Below are 14,203 nucleotides of genomic sequence, written 5' to 3'. Positions count from 1 at the left end.
ATTTTCCTCGAGCCGATAATGTTCCATATCCATCCAGGACTTCCTGAAAGCCGCGATAACTGTGAGAGAGCAGAAGACAACAGCATGAAGGAATATCTTCGATTAATTATATACAAGTACTTGCATGTCGTAGAAACTGGGCTGAATTTCGATCTGTTGGACCACATCCCGCTGACGGCCATTGTGGGCAAAGGTCAAGTCGATATGGCCATGCTCCCACTGTGAAAGGAGGACGTTCATCTTCAGTACTAATAGAAGTCTTACACTATCGGGAGACGTCTTACGAAGAATAAGAGCACCCGCCGCAAGTAAGTATGCTGGCAAGGACCTAACTTCAAGTCAGCAGCGCTCGCGCGACTTTTCACTGGATCACAGTGAGACGGGGCGAAAAAGGATCAGAAATCAACAGACGAACTTGTAGTCTTGAACTCCTCGAAAGATACGCTCAAGGTATCTGCAGGACCAAGATTGCGATTTTCATCGCAAATGAATAGCAAAGCGGTACAGACAGCTATATCGTGGACGTTCACGCCATGTCGGAGTCAAAGTAAAAACGCCACTCACCATTCTGTTGCGCAAGTTTGCGACTAGCGCCAAGTTTATCCAGCTTCAAGCGCCCCTCCGGTGTGTGCGCTGTCGTGGAGACGTCGAGGTATGTACTCCCGCGTCGAATGGCGGGCATATTGGGCAAACGAGTTCCTGGAGAACAGTCGATCGAAGGAGCGTAGATTATAAACCTGTGCAAAACAAAGGTTGAAGAAATCGCACGCGATCGATCTGAAAGGCCTTTCATGATCGCTATGCGACGACTTATTGTTGAGATTGGACAGAGCCAGCTACAGCCTGATCGAGTCGAGATAAAGAATATTTACAAAATTAAAAGCCTCCGAATGACAGTCCGCCGTGACGTACCATCATGATCACGAGTGTCAATATATTAGGTCGATATGTAGTATTGTCTCTGTAAATGCTCTACATGTAAGTAACCAATACAACGAAAACACAATAAAAGCTATAGGTCGAAGTGATCCGCCCAGTGTCGTAACACGCCCTCGCCTTCTAAATGATGGTTTGAACATCTTGGGGGTCACGACAGATTATCATTGCATGAGAATTGCGTACACCCTCAAAGAAGGCTCGCTCTTTCTTCAACTGCGGTATCTTGTTGAGATTTTCTATGCTCTGAAGTTGACCGGGTGTCAACAAAGTGTGGTATGGAGGTGGCTTTTGATCGCGATTTCTTTCCTTTTTCCTTCGTAGGCTCGGTGGGGTTGGTCGGGTCAGCGGGGTCAGCACCAGGTATCGGCGATGTGGCGATGGGAGTGCCAGCAGGGTCATCGTATAAATCAACTGCAGCGCTTTCGAGCTCGCTCTCCAGTTTGGCGATAATGTGAACAAGTCTTTCTCTAGTTGTTTGCGCTTCAAGATGTCTTACTCGACCACGAGACTGGTTGCGATTGAAATGACAGGCGAATGAGAGCAGGCAGATAAATGTCGGGAAGAGGATTGGTAAGAGGGTATAAACGGCCTATATCGTTGCTATGAGTGAGGCGGTGAGTTCAGAGGATATTTGCATACCAAGTTCAAAGGAAACTCGGCTTGGAATCGCGGAGGTAATGGCGCGCGCATGTTACGGATAGTATCGAACCAGCCTTCCGGCTCTCTCGTGGTTGCAGATGATAAAGGAAGGGCAGAATAAGATTTGATGACATGCTTGTACTTCTCGTGGAAATCACTAGAATATGGTCAGAATCAGCTCATGTAACATGAACCAAGCATTACATTTTGATGCCATTCTTCTCGTACTCGCCAAAGGGGTCTTCTGCGCTGATACCAGAAGTGACGTACGGTTACAGTCGAGTCATTGATGCTGGAGTTATAGTTAGGGATAGCAGACAAATGCGAGATGTTTGAGCTCACGCATGGCATAAATTCTAATATTAGGAAACAATATCAATGCCTGATAAAAATGCGATCAGGATCAGCAAGGACCTCTACGAGTGGCCGTCCTCGTGGTGACCATTTGTCGACACAGAAGAATTGCTCGCCCGAACGGGAAAGAAGCTTTGGTCCCAGAAATGCCGATATCGAAGAGAATGTTGAAGGGAATCTGGGTATGCCGATGTGTGGGGTAGCTAAAGTGTTAAAATTCACGGGTTTGCACCGTCTCGAAAAAACTTTGACTGGTGAAGGACACTAGGTTTGCTCGTTAGATCATCCACAAGAGCGGGGACTCTCACACGTACCCAATAACATAACGGGCAACCAGGCCACCAAGACTGTAACCGGTGACCGAGAAGCGAGTTACCTTCCGACCTTCCTTCTCTAAGTCTGCGGTTTTCTGTCGAATCTGGTTTTATGCGCGCTGAGAATGCTCAGATTTGGTGACGATAATAAATAGAAATACCTCTTCAGCCACTCTTTCACCTCCCCAGTCGATTCCGTCATATGTGGATTCATCCTTATTGGTTTCAGCGAGAAGAACCTCAAGCTTAATGTCACCGTCCTCAACTTCGCCCTTTACCTCGCGGATAATTTTGTTCGCATGACCAACGTGAGAGGGATTACCCACATTCCATGGATCAAGACAAGTAGATGGACGTCTGGCATGATGGAACGACTGGCAATGACTCGGATTAGGCGATGCGGGTTTGGCGGTTGATAAAGATTAATACAGTAGGACAACGACAGAAAGACGGGAAGTTATAAATACATGGAGTCTTGGACCTCATGCCATGCGGTATGCGTAGCTTCCACGCCGTGGGTGTCAAGCCGGCGGTGCTGCGCCACAGTCGATGCTGAGTCCTGACGCATGTGTCAGCACTAGCACTGTTAACGCAATGGGCCGGCATCGTCGGCGTTATCTTGTCAAGTACTCAAGATGGACGTAAGGCACAATTGGTCGACCGTCAAGCTAAGTTTTAGTCATGAGTCTGTAAGTATATGTCAATTCGAACGATGAACATCCCATAGTTGGCATCACAATTGATGGAACGAGCGGACTCGGAGTCACTGAGAATTCGGCGCGGCGAAAACACTGTGTAAGTGCATTTTTCCTCGGACCGGTATTCTGATACCACTATAAGAACGTGTCCTAGTGGCTATATAATAGACTTGCTTGTCCCAAAAAAAGAAAACACTGTGCATGAAGTATATGATGTAACTTAGGCGATCGATGATACAGGTAACAGAACCACATCGAGTCACGGTCAGATGCGCTAGACATCATTTTGCAGGCGGGTAGTATCTGAATAATTAGTCAAGAGTCAGAATTACTAGCACAGTGCATTCGGATTCTCGGAATTTGGAACTGCTAAAAGGTAGCTAGTATTGGTGGTTCAACAACTGCAGGGCGCTCAGTGTCGTGCATTTACTAGCCTGTGCTCGATCTTCTCTGGAGGAGACTCGAGCCTGAGGGAGGAGGGATGCAGAGACGTGGGATCAAGCCGAAGGGATGCGATGGACCGCACCGTGACAAAGATGCAGCGTGCATGGCTACTCATCAGGATAGGGGGGCTATCATAATAAGAATCCGGTTCTATGGGTACCGTCTTAGAGACCGGGAGACTGGAGGTCCTGTCAAGGTCACGTCGGTGCCCCCACTTTAAACATTTTATGCCCTTCATTGACTTTTCTCCAGGCTTCGGTAATGCGCCATGCAACCCTCCTGATCCATTTTTGGTCGATCCTTGGTTAGCGTGCCCCACTTACCAAACATAACCATAACACTCACCAATATAAGCAAGTCTGTCTTGCCGCTATGCAGGGTTCACGAGATAAAAAATGTACCGCGTTGTTCTGCGAGTGTCGCCAAACGTTGCAGGTCTTCTCTACAAACGAGTCAAAGCGAGTAGATTTCGAAGTTTCACTGCTAGGATAGGCCTTCGAAAGATGAAAGTCCCATCTATCGAATGCGTAATCGTCGATGAAGGTCATTGATCCTTTCCGTAATCGTTGATTTAAGGCAGCACCGCGCAAGGTACTTATGAGCATGTGTACGACCTATGCAATAATGCTTCGGCCGTCGGAAGTCTTCCATGAAGTCAGAGCGAAGCGTGATAAATCTCAAACATTTCTAAACATTTCTAAGGGGTGGCCCGGGATTCAAGATGACGGATGGAAATGTTTCTAGCATCGTAGCCAAGTTCTCTTTATCCGCGTGAAAGTGATCTCGGAGTGCTGCAAGGCGAAAGCTGTTGATAACGATGGATGATGTAGTATGTTAACATTCGGTAGTGCACGACTAGGCTCCTTGAAGTTGCAATTGATCTGCCTACAACGATGATCGATTCCAGTAACGACAACCACTGAGCTCTCGCAGAGTAAGTGATCTAGCCTCTACTCGCGGCACATGACCAGCGGATATAAAATTGATAGTTATCGCGGCGTAGACGAATAACTGTTTGCATTAACATACACCAATCTCTCAAATTCCTGATCCGAGTGGCCAGGGTACGGAGTACTAGTGGAGATGGAATGAAACAGTCACCTAGATCCATATGGAGAGAAGCTGAGAAGAAAAACAATGACTGCTCTGAGTAGATGCTGCAACACCTGGTCAACGCGTGGGCAACAAGCAGCCTCAATTAAATCGCGCCGGGGCACGAGCACGGTGCCAATCTACATCGTATGATCGTGGTGTCAGATCGCAGACGTCCGAGGCCGGCAGCTTGTGCACCACATGCAAAAGCTTACCACATGCACTGGTAAATTGTGATATCACACAACTGCCAAATAGTAACAAATATTCTGAAGGCAAGTAACGGCAGCAGCAAACTGATTCCCATTTGTATCATTCTCACCTGTATACCATCACCTACGCGACTGCACATGAGCGCATTGTGAGGGATGACTTGTGGTACAAAACAAACCGGGGTATCGTTATGGTCCCGGTATCTGGTCGTTAAATGAAAGGTTTAGCTTGTAGATTCCAAATACGAGCATACTCCCCCCCTTTCTTCATAAGTTCATCGTGCGTCCCTGCTTCCTGGACAGTTTCATCGATGTACCTGCGGTGACCACGTCAGCGAGCATTGGTATTCGAACAGACAGAGACTCACAAAATGAGGTTCGCATGTTGGGTGAGATTTCCAAACCGGTGAGTGGAAAATATCATGGTCTTGTTACCCCCTCAACTTCCGCAGACGCTCGAAGAGATCTATTTCCACACAGTTATAACTACATCCAAATCAACATCTTTAGGAAAACAGGGGGGCGCACATGTTCGGCTGTAGGATCCAGGGAGGCGCTCGGCTCGTCAAATAACAGCATGCCAGCGGAAAGACTCAGTTTCGGAGACCAATGAACGCATGAATGTGCGGGAGCTATTTGAACAGTCGACACCGAAACCTGAGAGGTCAAGGTATGGTCACGTACATTGCAAGCCGCTGTACCTGCCCACGGCTGATTTGGGAGGCCTACAGCTCCGGAAATATGGACATCGTCAATCAAACCCCAACGCGAGGAGTCGACGGGCTGCCCAAAGAGCGCCGTGGTACCTCAGGGAGGTCCCACATGATAATCATGCACGGGGCGGTAGAGGGTGGGTGTCCGAATCCCGTCAGGGAGCTCATCAAGAAGTCTTCTGCGCCGCCGAGACGGGCGGCTTCACGAACCTTGTCATCGTCATGTTGCAAGGGCGGGGTTGCCCAGTCCGATGTTCTCGCCGCATCTGCGTGTGCGTTAAATACGTCGCTTTCAGGGTGCATAAGTATGGCTTACGAGAGAGGGGGAATTGCGAATAGTCTTGGAAGAGGATGGACATAGCAGCACGGAGGTCAGCAAGTCTGAGGGTTTTGTATGTCGCGGTCGTCGATGAGGATGGTGCCCTCTGTTGGGTCGTAGATGCGCGAGATCAGTTTCAAGATCGTACTCTTCCAGAGCCGTTTACACCAACAACGACCTGCAATTTGCGGTTAGAGAGCACCACAAAAGTGGAGGAACTTACACAAAGTTGACCAGCCCCGATCTTGAACGATACGTTTCGCAGAGCACAGCTGTCTCCGCCAGGATACTGAAACGAAACATTCCTGGCATACATAGATCAGAAACGCCTGTATGAAGCAACGAATATCAATCAACCTGAACTCGACAGAAATACCACTCCTGAGAGACTGCTGGTTCTCAGGGAACGGCTCCGTGCCATCCAACACCATTATTCCGTATATCCTCTATCTCATATAGTTTGCGTATTCCGGACAAACAGGTCACAAGATAGGACAACCTGTTGGACAACGAGAAAATCTGTGTCATTGAATGCATGAAAGGCTTGCTTGATAAGTATGAGTGATGCTAGGGAGATGGGAGTGGTCATTGGATTTTTCAGGACGCGAAAGGTGAAGACAATCTAATTGATTTGGTCAGCTTCGTCAACTCCGAGATCAACTACAAGTACCTGAGGTAACATATACATTGTTTCTTGGAGGATAAACCTGATACTCAGACAGTCCTTAAAAGAACGAAAATTTTTCAGCTCTGGGAATTCAACCGCATCGTGACCAACGTGCTGAGCTGCTTCGCGAAATTCTGGTTTCGACAGAATCAGCATAAGATTGTCTGATAAGAAGCGTCAACATACGTGCACTGACGAATTCGTCAAGGTTGCCTGCGACGAGCTCCTGCGGTGGGTAGACATCATAACGAGATTCCTCAGACCTTGCATGCGAAAAAAAATCCTTGTTGGTCGTTCTCGCGGCCCCAAACTACGTATCTGACTTAGACAAAGGCTTAGAATATCGGCCGTTGACCTACCCAAAGATCTGACCACTGCCTGTCCTGCGTTATCCCAGGGCAATATGTATTGCACAAAGCTGAGAACCACAAGAAGTGGACCATCCTGTTGTTCCCGCGTGACCGCAACCAGAACCAAAAAGCTGAGAGAGCGAACGAATAAACGTCATCGTCATGTCCGTTGACCTCTCGATGGATGTCCAAGCTACGGAAGTGCCCCAAGGGCCCGACGCCGCGCTGAACTCCCGCAGTGTGCATAAGCCTTCAAGGGCTCGGAATGCGGGCACATCGAGGCGGGAGGTCGGGTGGAACATTTGCTCATTGTAGAATTGTTTGATGTACAATCTCAGAGGGGGTGTTATGCAGGCTCGGGAGTATCTGAGAAAGCGCATAACGACTGTGCATATAAGATGTGCCACTGCAAAATGTACGAGCACCGCTGTGTCCACAGTACGTGTCTCCATTGCGCTCTCTACCTAGTGCGGGATAAGTTGGCAGTGCAGATGAAAATAGAAAAGACATTACAAGGCGGAGTAATTGTCCAGAGTACCTGCGCGATGATATTATGAATATACAAGGAAGTCGCCCAGTTCGTTATGACGCACCACAGGGAAACAGCGGGTATGAGGGAAGCTAAAATTCCTACTACCAGGTATGCGGAGAGAAGCATGGAGCATCGTCTTATGCTGAGTACATCCTTTAACATGCGAACTATAAACGGCGCGCTCTGGGTTATCTGCGTATATGTCTCCGATATTGATGAGGCCGGTATGCGTGGCAAAGCTGACTGGCGCTCCTCATAGAGATCCCATATACCGAGGCGAGTGTGCTTGAAACGGCGAGCATCCTGGTAGTCTAATTCTCCTGCACGTGCTTTCATCGTAGTTTCTCTTTCTCGATGGTGGAAGAATAAATGGGCCAAAATTGGAGAACATCATGATGTACAGTGGTGCCGCCCGTGGGCCATGAGACAGGCGTTAGGTAAATTCCGAACAGGCGTGTGAGACTGGCGCCGTCTTGCACACGAAATTCAGCTAGATCTCAATGCATCGTACGGCCTTGGACAAAAAGCTCTTCGGAGGCCGAATGTTGCCTGGTTGATAAAGCATGCACCGCTACGATGTGGATGTATGGATAATGAGCTTCGCATAGGCTAATATTGGCAATTTGGTACTGGGCAGGTTTCAACATCACGATAGGAACAACGAGCGGAGTGAACCAGGAATTTGAAATGGCGGCAGTACCTTGAACTTTGAATTGAGTATTTCAAATTATCTGATACCAAGCACGTTGGACTCCAGACACACCGCTATGGAAAGATACGTTCCTGACCAACGTGCATGCGCAGTTAGAAGAGCCTTGTCAATCACTGGGCGCTGCCCCTAAGTTACTACTTAGTGGCTAAGTATGACAATGTGATAACCCATAGCAGAATTATATGTCCACTATATGCCCTCCGCCAGTTCACTGATGGGCCGTCACCGCTAGCCATAATATACTATCGCGTCCGAAAGGGTCAAAGGCATTGCCATCGCGCTAAACTTATAGAATGAAGGACCGTCTTCCTTATCCGAGATCTACCTAGGGAAGACAGTAGTCATCTGGGTCAATCCCATGGCAAGCGAACAATCTCACACCTAAACATCATGTTTCATCTGGGCAGACAGATGAAGCTTTGAAGGGTCAATCCAGATAACACAGGTGCATCAAATCAAAAAATAGCATTAAGATGGTATAACACGCATAAGCATAAGTAGTGCGAACAATATGGGTTAAGTTTTTTAAAGTAATTTAATGGACAGTAAGCAACTCTGATGGGCCTATGGGTTGTGTTGACTCGATCGGACAGCGCCGCAGCGCACGCTGGAATCAACGCTGCAGAAGACCATCGTACGACTGGAAAGTACATAAAGTCTCAATGAAGTTGTCACCCGGTATCAATAATGCGACTCACAACGAACAACGCAATGTCGCTATCAATGTGACAGCTTCAGTATAAATATTCCTACTAGATATCGATATTGGGTTCCGGAGAGGGTGATTCGGGGAAGGGGGGGTTCGATGAAGAAATTGGCGCTGTCAGATGGCACGCGCGCGTGAGATGGGATAGAGTCGACTATGTATCCCCGCGAGGTGGCACGATTTTTTAATATATTAAAATGTACTTCATCAACCTTTTTCGAGGCTTTAGCAATACGCCACGCAACCGCAATGTCAGAAAAGTTCCTGACCCATTTCTGATCGAGGCTTGGTTAGGATGCACCGCTTATGCAACATAAACAAAACACTCACAAAGGATAAGCAAGTCCGCTTTGCACTGTGCAGGGGTCCGACGAGATGTGAAGATCCACCTCCCTGTTCTGCGAATACCACCAAACGTTGCAGTTCTTTCTTTGTAAACAGAGCAAGTAGATGTCGAAGTTCGCCGCTAGGATAGGCCAAAGAAAGATGGTGATGCCATGTGTCGAATGCATAATCGTCGATCATCGGTGATTTTCGCATTAACGAATTTAGGCAGCAGCATGCAAGGTACTCGTGAGCACGTGCATGATCCACGTAATACTGCTCCGACCGTAGAGGGTCCTCCATGAAGTCGAAGAGCGAAGTGTGATAGATCTCGACATTTCTATGGGGGAGATTCAAGATAACAGGTGAAAATGCTTCTAGCATCACTGCCAAATCCTCCTTATCCTCGAAAAAGAGATCATGCAAGTTTGCAAGCGAAAGCGGTCGATCGAGATGAGTGATGCACATTAACATTCGGCAGTGTACAATTGGATTCTGTGAACTTGCGAGAATATGCCTATAAAGCTGATCGATATCAGCATTAACAGTCGAGCTCTCGAGAAGTAAGTGATTTAGCCTCTGCTGCGGCGGATGACCAGCGGCGGATATAAAACCGATGACCAGAGCAGCATAGACAAATAGACCGCCTGCATTAGACACCAATGTCTCAAATTTATCCTCTGATGGCCAAGACCTTGGCGGCTGGCCAAAATGATCTGGACGGGTTGTCCGTATGTTGTCCAATGACACCCGCAGAAAGACACGGACATCCCGCAGGGTGGCGTCATCGCCATTGATGAGAGGAATTTCGTGAATATCGGCTTGCATGGCCGCGCGGATATGCATCTGAGGACGGCTCGTGAATAACAGGTGGATGTTGGGCATGTCTGGACTCGAGAACGTCCCTACCAACAACTGACCAGTCTTGCCGCCTCTTCAGGTCGAAAAGCATTCATCGAGAGCATCGATGATAATGGCATAAGACGTCTCTTGACGGAATTGCAATGAGTATAGTGGCTTGATGATGAGCTCCTGCATCTGATCACGATGAGATTTACTAGATGACAGGAGGAGCTCGTCTTCTGCGATGACTTTAACAATAGCATCTTTGATTCTTGGGAAAGCCAGTGCCAGCTGGTATGCGATAGTAGGAATGAACATAGTCACATGTTGTGCATGTTGACGCGAGAAGAAGAAGGATGCGGCGAGCCTTTTCTTTGATTTCATCTCCTCAGCTACGGTGAACGCAATGGACGTTTTTCCAACACCAGCAAGGCCGTTGAGCCAAATGTTCGTCCTATCGTGTCGATCGAGGACCTGTCTCAGAGTCTCCCGAAGTGCAACACGTGTGTTTTCCATGCATCGAGAGTGGGGTTGACGCATTTCGGAATCGAAGATGGCACTGTAATGTACGACTTTGCATAGACTCCTCCATGCCTCGTCATGTACTTGGAGGAAAGATTAGTGCAAGGACTAGTGGAGGTAGAATGAGATAATCACCGTGACCTGGAGGGAGGCTGAAACTTCTTGTGGGGGGGCTGAGATTCATTGCAGGGGGGACTGAAAAAGACAACAACAACAACAACAACAACAACAACAACACCACTGCAGCATTAGCAGCAGTAGGAAGCTTGCTTGGTTCCACATGGACGTTGACTTCAAATTCGTGACGGTGGCAGCAAGTAAATCACCCAGAGGTATGATGACAATAAGAACGATCACAGGAACCAAACAATCAAGAACATTAGGGTATATATTATGAGACTTTCGACTCATTAATGAAGTCCTGAACGGTCAATCCAGAGAACACGAGTGCACCGAATCAAAAAGTAGCATTAAGATGGTATAAACACACATAAGCATAAGTAGTACTGTGCGTGCCACTGCGAGTAAATCAAGAACAACATGACAAAGCTTGGGTATATATGCATATCGCCACCACCACCACCTCACTTTGCAACATCATAGTTAACAATCATCGAAGTCGGCCATGGGTTCTGCAGCATCTGAGAACCGCGCAAGTTTACCCGACTGTCCAGGCCCACGACGCACGTTCTCGAGAGACAAAACGGCGCGGAGCACTTCAGCCACCATCGTAGATACTAATTCGTCACCTAGAACTTTAAAGCAGCCGTCCTCTGGGAGGCAGCGCTCCCACGGTGCGCGGGTGGCGTCTAGGATGTGGGGGTTGGGGAAGGCGTCTTCCTGTTGGGTTGGGGGTGGGAGAGAAGTATGGGGGGGGGCAAGTTTGGAGCAGCCTGAGCCTGGGATTGCCTAAATTAAAACATCACTTAATAGGAACATAAGGCGGCAGTCACTGCTGGGATATCTGGTGCACTTGGCTGTAACGTTCTGGTTCACAAGTTCGAAGTAAGGATTTCAAATTTTTAACATGGGCGATCAGCAAATTTGAAATTGATTCAGGAGTTAGCTATGGTCAAGCACTTTGCAAGCGACTTTTCACCGGATCCGCCTTTATTCGGGGTTAAACTTGTTTAACCAAGTTGAATCAATTCGCGACGCTGGTCGAAATTTTCTTGGCCTCGTGACTCTGCGTCATCGTTGAGGCCCCTTTCTTTCTGGATATAAGTATCTAACTGACGTGTTCCGTTTCTGCACGTCGCACACTTGTCCTCTGAGCACCGTCTGCTCGTGCACGTTCTGCACTACTTGTTTTTCGTGTATAATTGAATTATCGTTCTACTCAAATTCGGTCATCCTTCCAAAACATATGTCAGACCCTGGCCCTTCAAACAATAATGCCACCAATTCGTCGCAAACCCAACCGTCTCTTAGGGGACCCGCAATGCGAGGGGCTTCAGTTGAGTCCGACACTGATGAATCGCATCTACCCCAACAGGTCCTGGCGAAGAGATGCCTTGACGTCGTCCGAGATTTTAGAGCCGCTAAGGGAACAAAATTTGAAGCATCCTATGTCATCTCCAGCATCATCAAGGAAAGCTTACCCATCGGCTCAGGAGAAGATCCCACTGCTATCGCGGCTATCTACCTTGCCATGCTCGACCAGTGGGAATCTGAACAAACTCAAGCCGCTCGAAGAGCGACTGGAGCAGTTAGAGAACGGCGTTCGGTCGAACCAGCGTCGGGCTCTCGTGTTGAAGAAGAACCTCCTTCAGAGGATGTCAGAACTCGACAAGCCAGCATCGAGCCAGGTGAACCTGCTCGAAAGCGAGCTAAACTCGACTTTACCTGCCTCGACCTTAAGCCAACGGTTCACCAAGAACCGGCTAGACCCCTATCCGCTAATCTCAAACACACCATCCGTATCATACAGAACTGGGCACAAGACTAGAAACAAGTGAAGCTCAAACTCATGTACCATGAGCGGAGCCCAGAGTTTTATGAATCTGGATGGGCAGATATCGTTGCAGGACGGAGTCTCAACCTCGACACTATCCACACCATCATTACCACTTCACGCGCCGTTGACAAGCATACCGAGGCCATCGGAGATGTTGAGTTCACCTACGGAGTGTCAGAAACGGCCCCAAAGAAGATTGCCACACAGGGACAATGGAATGCGGCGTGGAATAGAGCAGCGCGTGCCCTCAAGTTCGCTTTCCCTTTCCGACAGGCTGAACTTGACGCCTACGCAGAACATATCAATGAACAATTCGACCAACAATCGGAACTCTCTCATGGACGAGTCCTCCGGTACGACAAAGCAGTTAGATTCAGGGTCGGAAATTCTTGCAAATATGAACTGTCCGACTTCGAATGTTTCAAAGACATCTACAGTGCACATTTCTCCGCTGGAGGAAGGATGCACAATGACACCGGTGAATCTAGCAAACCCGGAGGACGGGAATCTACTGTTAAACGCGAACCGTGCCGCAAATGGAACACTGGAGAATGCACACGCAGCGCAGCCACCTGCCGCTTTGCCCATGTCTGCAACGTTGAGCAAGACGGCCGGGTTTGTGCCCGCCGTCATGTCAAAGCGAAGCATACTGAGGACACAAAGTCCAAATCTACCTGATCGATGTCTGAAGCGTCCACGCTTTCGACGGGGTTTGATTTGGTCACCAACGGACGTCTCTTTTAGTCCAACTGCGCGCTCATCCGAGTATGCAGACCCGGTTCCAACAGCACCTTCATATCTCGCTGATAGTGATGCAGCTCATACTGTTGCTAATTACCCACAACTTTTCAAGATAGTAACGCCAATTAACGTGGATTGGTTCCAGGATCTTTTAGTGGACCACCCAAACCAGCCTTTTGTCCAATCCGTGTGTCGGGCCTTGCGCGAAGGATTTTGGCCGTGGGCCGATGCATCTGATGAGTCTTATCCCTCCATTAATGACAACTCAATGTGCACCTGTGCAAAGTCAGAAGAACAGGAAAAGTTTATTGAGGAGCAGCTTCAGGAAGAGATACGACTCGGGCGAGTATCTGAAAGTTTCGGGACTGATTTATTGCCCGGAATGTATAGTGTGCCGATGCACACGGTACCCAAACCAAACTCTGACAAACTGAGCCTCGTCGTCGACCACACGGCTGGAGAGTATTCACTCAATTCGATGATCGACTCGGATGCGATTAAAGGTACCAAACTAGATGGGTTGCACTCACTTGGTGCCTCGCTACTTGAGTTTAGGCGAGAACATCCTGATGAAGAGCTGATTCTGTTCAAGTCAGATGTTTCTCAAGCGTTCCGGAGACTACCTATGCACCCGCTGTGGCAAGCCAAGCAAGTGCTGACGGTACGTGGTCAACGTTATGTTGACCGGAACAATAACTTTGGGGGACGCGGTTCTCCCAAAGTCTGGATATCCTTTATGTCCCTCGTGGCATGGATTGCTATTCACCGCATGCTAATTGAAGCGCTCAAACTCTATATGGACGACTCGTTTTCCTTTGACTTAGCAGGTCGCATGCTCTATTATGCCCCATATCAGTGTGATTATCCGGAGAAACAGACTCGTCTCCTGGAGCTTTGGGATGAGATAGGACTTCCTCATGATCGGCCAAAGCAACTCTTCGGCTCGACGCTGACAGTCATCGGTTTCGACGTCGACCCTAATGCTATGTCCGCCACTCTACCTGACCATAAAAAGGAGGAGCTTGTTAAGCAACTTCGGCGATTCGCCATGAAGAACTGTCGCTGGGCACTTCGCGAGTTCCAGCAGCTCGCAGGTTGGTGTGAATGGAGCTTTAATATTTTTCC

At 48.4% G+C, this 14,203-nt stretch overlaps 7 protein-coding genes across 7 annotated transcripts; 1 reads left to right on the top strand and 6 right to left on the bottom strand.

Annotated features, from left to right (window-relative positions):
- DFJ58DRAFT_272189 (uncharacterized protein) lies at positions 1-871 on the bottom strand. Its single transcript, XM_041379600.1, has 4 exons — positions 565-871; positions 416-511; positions 285-364; positions 1-219 (listed from the first exon to the last, which is right to left on the bottom strand). The coding sequence occupies exons 1-4, from the start codon at positions 791-793 to the stop codon at positions 103-105; spliced, it is 522 nt and encodes a 173-aa protein (XP_041245896.1). The 5' UTR covers positions 794-871; the 3' UTR covers positions 1-102.
- DFJ58DRAFT_778724 (putative serine esterase-domain-containing protein) lies at positions 849-2,810 on the bottom strand. Its single transcript, XM_041389657.1, has 9 exons — positions 2,569-2,810; positions 2,408-2,524; positions 2,247-2,350; positions 2,021-2,167; positions 1,783-1,827; positions 1,579-1,735; positions 1,205-1,528; positions 1,092-1,182; positions 849-1,059 (listed from the first exon to the last, which is right to left on the bottom strand). The coding sequence occupies exons 1-9, from the start codon at positions 2,608-2,610 to the stop codon at positions 1,013-1,015; spliced, it is 1,074 nt and encodes a 357-aa protein (XP_041245895.1). The 5' UTR covers positions 2,611-2,810; the 3' UTR covers positions 849-1,012.
- Positions 2,811-4,709: 1,899 nt separating this feature from the next.
- On the bottom strand, positions 4,710-5,281 carry DFJ58DRAFT_778721 (uncharacterized protein). The gene is made up of 3 exons (XM_041389656.1): positions 5,221-5,281; positions 5,061-5,119; positions 4,710-5,009 (listed from the first exon to the last, which is right to left on the bottom strand). Exons 1-3 carry the CDS (start codon positions 5,269-5,271, stop codon positions 4,904-4,906), a joined length of 216 nt encoding a protein of 71 aa, XP_041245894.1. The 5' UTR covers positions 5,272-5,281; the 3' UTR covers positions 4,710-4,903.
- DFJ58DRAFT_744453 (uncharacterized protein) lies at positions 5,001-7,609 on the bottom strand (the record flags this gene model as incomplete). Its single annotated transcript, XM_041387317.1, has 15 exons — positions 5,001-5,009; positions 5,061-5,159; positions 5,221-5,324; positions 5,377-5,671; positions 5,722-5,830; positions 5,873-5,902; positions 5,948-6,029; positions 6,082-6,170; positions 6,224-6,346; positions 6,395-6,525; positions 6,578-6,701; positions 6,751-6,809; positions 6,866-7,205; positions 7,255-7,279; positions 7,335-7,609. 12 exons carry the CDS (start codon positions 7,607-7,609, stop codon positions 5,448-5,450), a joined length of 1,611 nt encoding a protein of 536 aa, XP_041245893.1. The 3' UTR covers positions 5,001-5,009; positions 5,061-5,159; positions 5,221-5,324; positions 5,377-5,447.
- A 1,334-nt stretch (positions 7,610-8,943) lies between these two features.
- Positions 8,944-10,828, bottom strand: DFJ58DRAFT_874173 (uncharacterized protein; the record flags this gene model as incomplete). The annotated part of the gene is made up of 4 exons (XM_041394389.1): positions 10,516-10,828; positions 10,001-10,463; positions 9,022-9,949; positions 8,944-8,994 (listed from the first exon to the last, which is right to left on the bottom strand). Exons 1-4 carry the CDS (start codon positions 10,562-10,564, stop codon positions 8,944-8,946), a joined length of 1,491 nt encoding a protein of 496 aa, XP_041245892.1. The 5' UTR covers positions 10,565-10,828.
- A 167-nt stretch (positions 10,829-10,995) lies between these two features.
- On the bottom strand, positions 10,996-11,220 carry DFJ58DRAFT_638405 (uncharacterized protein; the record flags this gene model as incomplete). Its single annotated transcript, XM_041381313.1, has 1 exon — positions 10,996-11,220. A coding segment is annotated over one exon (225 nt), but the record flags the coding sequence as incomplete, so codon positions are not given.
- Positions 11,221-12,349: 1,129 nt separating this feature from the next.
- DFJ58DRAFT_657849 (uncharacterized protein) lies at positions 12,350-13,015 on the top strand (the record flags this gene model as incomplete). The annotated part of the gene is made up of 1 exon (XM_041382000.1): positions 12,350-13,015. One exon carries the CDS (start codon positions 12,350-12,352, stop codon positions 13,013-13,015), a length of 666 nt encoding a protein of 221 aa, XP_041245890.1.
- Between the last annotated feature and the right edge of the window lie 1,188 nt (positions 13,016-14,203).

This window comes from Suillus subalutaceus, assembly GCF_016647625.1.
Source record: "Suillus subalutaceus strain FC151 chromosome Unknown DFJ58scaffold_31, whole genome shotgun sequence".
Classification (NCBI taxonomy): Eukaryota; Fungi; Basidiomycota; class Agaricomycetes; order Boletales; family Suillaceae; genus Suillus; species Suillus subalutaceus.
This window is presented reverse-complemented; position numbering and strand designations above follow the sequence as displayed.

Excerpts from the sequence above, each read along its gene's own strand:
- DFJ58DRAFT_778721 (XM_041389656.1), bottom strand. The coding sequence starts at position 5,271 with ATGCTGTTATTTGACGAGCCGAGCGCCTCCCTGGATCCTACAGCCGAA. Across the intron at positions 5,120-5,220 it reads TGGATCCTACAGCCGAACAT|ACCATGATATTTTCCACTCA; the intron begins GTGCGCCCCCCT and ends GGGGGTAACAAG. Across the intron at positions 5,010-5,060 it reads CAACATGCGAACCTCATTTT|GTACATCGATGAAACTGTCC; the intron begins GTGAGTCTCTGT and ends TGGTCACCGCAG.
- DFJ58DRAFT_778724 (XM_041389657.1), bottom strand. The coding sequence starts at position 2,610 with ATGCCAGACGTCCATCTACTTGTCTTGATCCATGGAATGTGG. Across the intron at positions 1,828-2,020 it reads TTCTTCTGTGTCGACAAATG|CGCAGAAGACCCCTTTGGCG; the intron begins GTCACCACGAGG and ends TTCTGGTATCAG. Across the intron at positions 1,529-1,578 it reads CCGAGTTTCCTTTGAACTTG|GCCGTTTATACCCTCTTACC; the intron begins GTATGCAAATAT and ends GCAACGATATAG.
- DFJ58DRAFT_272189 (XM_041379600.1), bottom strand. The coding sequence starts at position 793 with ATGAAAGGCCTTTCAGATCGATCGCGTGCGATTTCTTCAACCTTTGTT. Across the intron at positions 365-415 it reads CGAGGAGTTCAAGACTACAA|TGAAAAGTCGCGCGAGCGCT; the intron begins GTTCGTCTGTTG and ends ACTGTGATCCAG. Across the intron at positions 220-284 it reads GGCGGGTGCTCTTATTCTTC|TGGGAGCATGGCCATATCGA; the intron begins GTAAGACGTCTC and ends CTCCTTTCACAG.